General features: G+C 32.6%; 1 protein-coding gene across 1 annotated transcript; it reads left to right on the forward strand.

Moving 5' to 3' along the window:
• The first annotated feature begins 2,581 nt into the window (after positions 1–2,581).
• On the forward strand, positions 2,582–7,594 carry LOC123893863 (aspartic proteinase NANA, chloroplast-like). The gene is made up of 2 exons (XM_045943680.1): positions 2,582–3,755; positions 6,596–7,594. Exons 1-2 carry the CDS (start codon positions 3,028–3,030, stop codon positions 7,407–7,409), a joined length of 1,542 nt encoding a protein of 513 aa, XP_045799636.1. The 5' UTR covers positions 2,582–3,027; the 3' UTR covers positions 7,410–7,594.
• Positions 7,595–9,370: the final 1,776 nt, after the last annotated feature.

The raw sequence follows: 9,370 nt of genomic DNA on the forward strand, positions 1-9,370 counted from the left end.
TAAAAAAATTACAAAATCTTCTAACAAAATCCCTAAATCTCAAAAGTTTTAAAGCGACTTTGTCTTTTCTCTCATCAACCGTCATCTAAATCCCACCCAACCCAAAACACATAACAATAGATCATCATAACATTGTTCATTTTTTCCAACTTTCATTCTTCTCTTTGATTTTTTCTCTTTTCTCAAATAGGAAAAGTGTCACCACCAGATTGTTCATCAATAGGAAAAAAGTCACCACCAGATTGGTCATCGGTAGAAAAAGAGTCACCACCGGATTGTTTGTTAGTGAATAAAGAGTCGCCATCGCATTGTACATTGTTGGGAAAAGAGTATTGTTTGTTGGCGGAAAAAATCTAGTGGTAAGCACGATGAACGATGAAACATAACAAAAACACACTGAAAAGCAGATATGGTGGCGTGCGCGTGAGACTTGCACGTCGGGACATTGGACAATTTGGCGTAGCTGAGAGCGGTGAAGTGAATTCATTTGAGAAAAGAGGAAAAATCAAAGAGAAGAATGAAAGTTGGAAAAGAGGAACAATATTATGATTATCTATTGTTATGTGTTTTGGGTTTGGTGGGATATTTTTTTTTTTTAATCAAAAGGTGGAAGCTAAGAGCTAACCACACCAAAACATTATATAAAGAGAGATAATAAAACAAGTACAAAAGGAGGGGGCCAAACCAAACTCCATTAAGCACGACAAATTCTAAAACTAGGCATTCCTAGTTTGTTCTTATCAAAACAGTCACTAATAAACAAAGGAGTATCATTCCAATACACAATGGAATTTAAGGACAAACCATGATTAGCCATAAGGTCAGCCACCTGATTTCCTTCTCTAAAAATATGAGTAACAATGCAATTCATTTGACTGATCATGAACAAAACATTTTTCCATCTATTCCTTAAAGCCCAAGAAACAGGTTTAGAAGGATTATTAAAAGTTGAAACTACAATGGTTGAATCTGATTCTAACCAAAGAGATCTCCAATTCTTCTGATAAGCAATTTCAATGGCTCTCATAGCACCACAAAGCTCAGCAAAAACAGAAGATGCAACACCAAAGGGCTCAGCAAATCCATAAATAAAATCAGCTTCATGATTCCTGAAAATACCACCACATGAAGCATTACCTGTATTTCCACAAGAAGCACCATCAATATTGCACTTTATCCAATTTAACAAAGGCGGCTGCCAGTATATTTCTTTGATAACTGGAACTTTTGGGTGATGGATAGTAATTCTAAACATCTTCAAAAAGATAAAATCTTTGATAGCATTAGAAGAAAGTTTACTAGTATTGTTACCAGTCAAAGAAGTATCAACTATGATCATGGATATAGCAGATTTTCAAGATATAACCGCATTATTGTACCTTGCTTGATTTCTTACTAACCAGATGGTGTTCAACAAATTAATGATTGCCGCAGTCAAAGTGACTTTACACTGAGGAGACCAATTCAAATCACAAAGTTTCCATATGTCCTCCATTGATGTGAATTGCAAAACCAAGTTTAAGCACCTAGCAAGCCAAGACCAGAGTTTAATTGCAAATTCACACTCAAAGAAAATATGAAAAGAGGATTCCACATGATTATTACAAAGATTGCACATAGAGGGAATTGAACAACCTCTAAGCATGAGATTCTCATCCGTTGGCACCTTATCATGCATAAGTCTCCAGACCAAAAGAGATTTAGATGGAGGTATATCAGGACTCCAAATGATTTTTGCCCAATGCAAGTCCTGATACTGTTGCATTTTAAATTGATAAGCTTCCTTGAGCTCCAAATCCCCAGAATCAGAATGTTTCCATAAGAGTTTGTCTTGAGATTGATCCATGGGGATTATAACTTGATGAACAATTGAAGTAAGATTGTCGAACGCCTGAGATAACTGAGGTGGAATATTCCATTGACCATTTAAGATGTAATCACTCACTGTAGAGGAAAGCAATTGACTAGTTTGAAATGGAATATTGAACTGAGAGAAAAGACAAAGTCGTTTTAAAATTTTTGAGATTTAGGGATTTTGTTAGAAGATTTTGTAATTTTTTTATTGATGATTTTTTTTTAAAAGTTGGATTTAAAATTTTGTGTCTTATTGATGAATGTATGAAGATGAAAAGGTGAAGAAGATGAAGAAGGATGAAAGGAAGAAAAGATGAAGAAATGAAGAAGAAAAAAATATTGTCATTTTGGTCCCTCGTATTGTCGTTTTGGTCCCTCGCCATATCATCAGGCCACATGTCCAACTAATGCCTAGTCAACGTGTCACGTGTCCCCAAAAAAATGCCACATCAGTCTTTTTTTGTAAGGTTAACGGTCATTTTAAACGTCAGAGACTAAAGTGACTAACGGATTGTAGAGTCGGGGACTATTTTATATTTTTTCTTCAGTCAGGGACCAGAATGACAGCGAATTGTACATTCAGGGACTAAAATGACTATTTCCCCTTATTTTTAGCATTTGATCGATAAATCTTACATTAGATCAATCATGATGTTACATATTATCCAATAATTAAACTTATTGATTTAATAATAAAAATAAAATCTCACTTTTACACCATAGACTCACCTCAAACATAATAATACTACTTCATTTTTCCTACACCAACATAAGTATAGTTATTTTTGCACATATAATCAAGAAATATGAGTAAGGATACAATAGATGCTTAACAAGAAAGTTGAAAAAACAAAGGTCCTACACTTTTTGTTTGTTCCTCTTAAAAATCTAACAACATTTATTTATATATATTTGTTACTTTGTTTTCCAACCCCCCCACACACACCTCTAAATTGTACCAATCTAACGACAAAAACCAGCAAAACACAAACTCCCTCTAAATTCTAGCCTCTTTTTTCTCTCTCTTTTTTTTTTCACCCTCTTGTTCACAATTTCATTTACAACCCATTATTCCATTTCATTTTGTGGTTCCAAAAACAAGAACAAGAACAAATATCAATCTATCTAATATCTCTCAATCTATCTCTATTATTCATTTTTTTTCATTAATATATGCAAATGAATAAGAAGTGGATGCAATGGATTACTCAAATTCTAATGACCCTTTTGTTGATTCAAATCATTGTTGTTCATAGCTTGAACAATGAGGAGGAAGGTGAGGATGAAGATGAGAGAATGAGTCTAGAACTTGTGCATAGACATGATTCTAGATTTGTTGATGATGTAGATCAAGTTGAAGCTGTAAAAGGGTTCCTTAGTAGAGATTTACAAAGAAGAGAAAGGATGAATGAAATAATGATAAGAAAAAGCCAAGGATTAAGTAGAAGAAAAAACATTGAAATGAAACCACAATTTCAATTACCAATGCTTTCAGGAAGAGATGAAAAACTTGGTGAGTATTTTGTTGATGTTGAAGTTGGAACACCAGGACAAAGTTTTTGGGTTATTGCTGATACAGGAAATGATTTAACATGGTTTAATTGTATGAAAAAGGTTCATAAGAGTAACCATGGTCATGGTGGTGGAAGACATAAACATAGAAGTCGAGGGTCACATACCAAGACAAGAACAAGAACAAGAACAAAATCAAGAACAAGAACATCAAAAAGGAGAAGAAGGGTTGGTACTAATAATCCTTGTCATGGTGTGTTTTGTCCACATCAATCTCATACATTTAAACAAGTTTCTTGTGCATCTAAAACTTGTAAGGAGGATCTAAGTGCTGTTTACTCTCTTCAAGAATGTCCTAGTCCTTCTGATCCTTGCCTTTATGATATCAGGTTTGTAAATTCATTTCCCTTTTGTTGTTATTTATTGTTGGGTTTTGGAAATTTTTTAATTTTAATGTTTAGTAGGTGTTTGCAAAATTTGTTCCCGTAAGTATAACTCAGTTAGCATGGACATTGCATGTTATTGCAGAGATCAGGGTTCCAATCTTGGTACTCCCATTTATTTACTTTAAAAAATGTGAAATTTTAACTATTAGACTATTTGACAAAAAAAAAAAAGTTTGGAAAATTTTTAATTTTAATGTTGAGTGGGGTGTTTGTGAAATTTAATTTTTATTTGTTTTATTCTTGAATTTTTAGCTTTTTGTTGCAAGAAAATTAATAGGATTTTTTTAAAGAAGAAAAATATTAGAACAATGGGATGAAATTTTCAACAGAAAGAAACATACTTCCTAATAATTGTCACATTTGCAAAATTACCCCTGTCATTTTAAATATTCACCACTTTATATTTATAAAAATAGAAATGTACTCATATATATATAAGAAAGGATAATTGGATAACCCAGTTATCTTTTATTTATTATTTTTTTTTAACTTGTATGAAATGATCAAGTGCCATGATTATTGTGGAATGAGAGAGTAATTTTATAAAAAATGTCAATTAAAGTTCTTTATTTTTTCTTTTTTATTTTGGAAAGAAAGTGTTTTCATTCCAATGAATTGGGCATGTGAGAGAGAAAAGAGAAGAGAAATTAAAGGCTGTCTTTTTGGACCTCACAGTTAGCTTCTGTTTTTGTGGGAAAGGGAGATGACAAATTAAGACAGTTGGGAAAGAGCATTTAATTTATTGAGTAGTGGAGTTTCATTTTTAAAATCAGCCAAAATATTTGGAACATGTCTCTTTTACTAATAGAGATGGTTTGAGTTTAGTTGCATTTTAATATTATTCTCTTCCTTTTTTTAGCATGGCTTAAATTTAAGCATTTCATGGCATTATTACTCTAGTCACTATCTCTATGGTATCCAAAGGTTTTCATTTAGTTTATAGGAGAATGTTAACTTGTGCCCTTAAGGGCACATGTTAAGAAGATAAATGTGGAAAAAATTTAATGAACTTGTAGTGTATTCAATTATCTAAACATTAAATGTTTTCTATCATTAAGTGTTATATTTCTATTTTTAGGTAGCTTAACATGTGTCCTTAGGGCACAAGTTAACATAACCCTAGTTTATAGGGTCATTTTAACAAGCTTTAGCATTTTCCAAATTTATAAGGTTGGTGTTTGTAATTTTCAAAGTTGATTTTATGATGCATTTGATTCTAGACGGTTAGATTTAGAGAGTTAAATTTTCTCTCTCTAAATTTAATAGTCTACAACAAATAAATCATATATCTGGATGTGGGGAACCTAGATTCTTTTAAATGATATTGTTAGTTGCACAATAATAACAATACCTTCTCTTTCTTTGCGGCCCAATTCAATCTCTACAAAAATGATATTCAAATTAATCCATAACATTTTGTTATTTTATTTTGCCACCTTACTCATTTTTTTGCGAGCCTTACAAAAGTAAAAAATACCCTTGTTCGCTACTTAGGTAGCGGATATACAAATAAAAAACCATATCAAATTTATTTTTTTATAACGTCCACTACTTAAATAGTGAAAGGGTAAAAATAAAAACTTGTAGAGCGCGCCAGAAGTAGTTAGGACGGAAAACAAGATCTCTAACATTTTTTATAAGGGCCCAATTCAATATTGACTCATTGCAAGAAATGGGCTGCAAAGAAAATATTGTGAATACCAAAACAAATCTGTAATTTTTTTTGCATTTCTTCTAAATTTTCCACTATGCATTACCAAAATAAATGTGCACTAAATTTTTAGTCAGCAAAGCATTTAAAGTTCTGATAGGAGTGATGGTACATTAATAAAAACCCTGTTTATAGTCATCATTAATCAAAGAGATAGTAAATGTGTTTGATTCTTTTATTTTCTTTTTTTAAAATTCAAAAATAAAAAACATAAGCCTTAATTAGAAAGTACTTAATACACAGACATAAGCACAAAAAGATGACCCAGCAACCATTCTTTCCAGCATCCAACCATTGGTTATAAATGAGAATTAATGTTGGTAGGTAGCATCACATGTCCCACATTTCTTCATCTATGGCATGTAGGAACACTACTCTCTTTGTTAAATCTGTGCCTGCAATTAGCCCAACCTTTTACTATGTTCACCTAGACAACCACATCTAGGTTTTATTTTTTCCTTCATATTTATTATTTCCAATCAGAACTAAACCAACTCTCTTCAATTATGATGTGTTTTCTTATGATATAAATTGTTTTAGAAAAATACTCCTCTAGCTATATTTATAAGTAAAATCCACTTTTCAGATTCATGAATAACCGATGTATATCTAAAAAGAAAATTTTTACTTATAGAAATGGCCGAAGGGAGTAGTGTTTTCGTTATTTAAATGTGTGAGACTCTGTCACCGTATGAATTCAGATTCCCTGCCATAAGGGAATTCTGCCATAGGGATACTGGTGGTTGTTTGATCTTTTGATGCATATGTTAATTTTAAATGTGTGAGCATGGATAATCCAAACATGCAAGGAATCTGAATTTGTGATTATAGTATTTGAATATATTGAAATTACAAAAATATTTTCAAGTGTGTCTTTTGTTAATAATTTTATAGACTAAACCGATCAATATAAAGACATAAAAGAGGATCAAACTAACTAACGAAATACACATTTTAATAATTTAGGAATTAGGATAGACACATTCAAGCACAAAAATATCTTATGTTACTATTTTATTTTGTCAGCATATGTGCAATTATTGTTTTTTCTTAAAAATCTTATCTTTGACAGCTATGCTGATGGATCATCTGCTGCTGGATTCTTTGGCACTGACACAATAACAGTAAACCTAACAAATGGAAGGAAAGGAAAGCTTCAAAATCTAACAATTGGATGCACACAATCAATGGCTAATAGTGTATCATTCACTGAAGACACAGGTGGAATATTAGGTTTAGGTTTGGCAAAAGATTCATTTGTTGAGAAAGCAGGTTTAGCATATGGTGCAAAATTCTCCTATTGTCTTGTTGACCATTTGAGTCACAAAGATGTTTCAAGCTACCTAACATTTGGAACACCAAAAGAAAAAGTGTTAACTAAAATGAAAAAAACAGAGCTTTTAATTTATCCACCATTTTATGGTGTGAATGTGATCGGCATCTCAATCGCCGATCAAATGTTGAAAATCCCACCTAAGGTTTGGAATTTTGATACTCAAGGAGGTATGATACTTGACTCAGGAACATCCTTAGCAACATTTGTTGTCGAAGCTTATGATCCGATTGTCAGCGCATTGGAAAAATCTTTGAAAAATGTGAAAAGGGTTGATAAGAGTATTAGTATTTTGGATTTTTGCTTTGATAGTGAAGGTTTTGATGAAAGTACTGTGCCAAGATTAGCTTTTCATTTTTCTGGAGGAGCAAGGTTTGAGCCACCAGTGAAGAGTTACATCATTGATGTTGGACCAATGATGAAATGTATTGGAATTGTGCCAATAAATGGAACTGGTGCTTCTGTTATTGGTAATATTTTGCAACAAAATCATCTTTGGGAATTTGATTTGGCTAATAACATTGTTGGATTTGCACCTTCTAAATGCAACTAGAACTCATTCTCTTGGAGAGTTACATTTGGTGTTTCTTAAGTTGGAATTGGATTATTATTTTTTAGATTTGTTCTTTTTTTCTTTTTCAAATGTTTGTAATATATTACATGTAAACTTGTATCATACATCTAATTTGAGTTTTTGTGATGTAATTGATTCAATGGTATGGATATATGTTGCATTCATACTCTCTTCCTTTATTCTTTTGTTTCAAATGAAAGATTACATTTTTCTTTTAAGCCTATTGATAAATCCTCATTTGTACATGTTATTTGAGCAATTTAAGGCGAAATCTAGGTAATAATGTAACAAAATTGATCACAATCAGTGGATAAAAGGTCAAATTGAAGTTGGAGTGTTGTGCAAGCAAGATTGGAAGTTTTGAGCATAAACCTGCGCCATGGCGCAGGAGTATTGCGCATGGCACAATTCAGCTTCTCAGGAGGACCAGAATTTCTGTCATCTGCGCCATGGCGCAGAAGGTCTGCGCATGGCGCAATTCAAGGAAGCAAAAGTTGGAAAATTTCTGTTCTCTGCGCCATGGCGCCGAGGGTCTGCACCATGGTTCAATAAGAAGAATTGAAGATAAGGTGAGTCTCTGGAGGCTGCGCCATGGCGCAGTGAGTCTGCGCCGTGGCGCAATTCGAAGTTTCAGAAGCTATTATTTCCCTGTTGGCTGCGCCATGGCGCAGAAGGGCTGCGCATGACGCAAGATCATAACTGCCAAATTGCGCAGTGGCGCAAGGGTTGCGCCGTGGCGCAGCTGCGTGATCTATTTAAGAAAAACAGAGTATGTTGTGTTCTGGTTCGGAATTTTGGAAGAAAAATTGAATCTCAAGCTGTGGATCTACGATTTTCGACCAGTTTCATATGCAATTCTTGCTGGGAAGATGGATTTGAAGAGATCTTCACCTTCTTTACTGGATTGGATGTTTAGGATGAGTCACTAGATGTATGCACATATGTCTCAACACTTGGCTAAAAGATGTTTTTGCAAAATGTAGCCAACATACAAAAACCCAACAACTTTAACCAGATTTTGATTTTTTTGATGTAAAATGGTTAAAGAAAGAGATGTGCATTATTACTCAAATTAATATATATATAAAGTGATATTTTGCTATTTTATTATGGTTTTAATTTTTCTTTTTTATGAAAACATCATTTAAATGTTTTTTGGGAGAATTCTGTCCTGAGTGTGTTCGCTATCTAGACAGCGAACTGCGTAGAGGGCAAACTACCACACCGTTCACTGCGTAGATTGCGAACATGGCGTTGCAGAATGGCAGAATGACAGTGAAGCAGAATTACATAATAACTAGAACTTTCGACCCGTGAACGCACGAGTCTGATTAAAAGGTATATAAAAAATTGGAGTAACATTAACCATTAGTTCAACAATAAATTTGGATAAATTTTCATACAACTGAAATTATGATATATTACGAAATACTTCCTTATAAACTACATTAGAAATTTTATTTGCATCTTCACTGTATTTGTCGATAATCAGAATCTTTAATCATTCTCTAGAAGTCACTCTTGAAGTTACAACATACAACTGACCATGTGAAAACACCGGCGACGAAAGATATATCTTAACATGTTTATGAGATTATCTTTACTCTTTATTTTAAATTTTGATTAAATATTAAAAGTTCACGGTGTGATCTTAAATTGAATTATGATTTGTTTGGCATAAAAGAATAGTGGTAACGAAGAAAGAAAAAAATGAGACATGCTTTGTTAATTTTTTTTAAAAAAATTGAATAAATATTTTTTTGTAATGGACGTGTAAAAATTATATTCCCATTTCGTCATATCCCAAATTTTTTTTATAATTGGTTTATGGTTAACTTATGTTGTCAAGAAAAATCATATACACATTTCGTCATATCCCAAAAAAAAATTATAATTGGTTTAGGTTTAACTTATGTTAGCAAACTTATAAGATAAGAGAT

The sequence above is a fragment of the Trifolium pratense genome, linkage group LG7 (assembly GCF_020283565.1).
Source record: "Trifolium pratense cultivar HEN17-A07 linkage group LG7, ARS_RC_1.1, whole genome shotgun sequence".
NCBI lineage: Eukaryota > Viridiplantae > Streptophyta > Magnoliopsida > Fabales > Fabaceae > Trifolium > Trifolium pratense.

What these genes read in the sequence shown, in the direction of transcription:
- LOC123893863 (XM_045943680.1), top strand. Translation starts at nt 3,028, where the DNA reads ATGCAAATGAATAAGAAGTGGATGCAATGGATTACTCAAATTCTAATG. An exon ending in CCTTGCCTTTATGATATCAG is followed by an intron (nt 3,756 to 6,595) that starts GTTTGTAAATTC and finishes TATCTTTGACAG; the next exon opens with CTATGCTGATGGATCATCTG.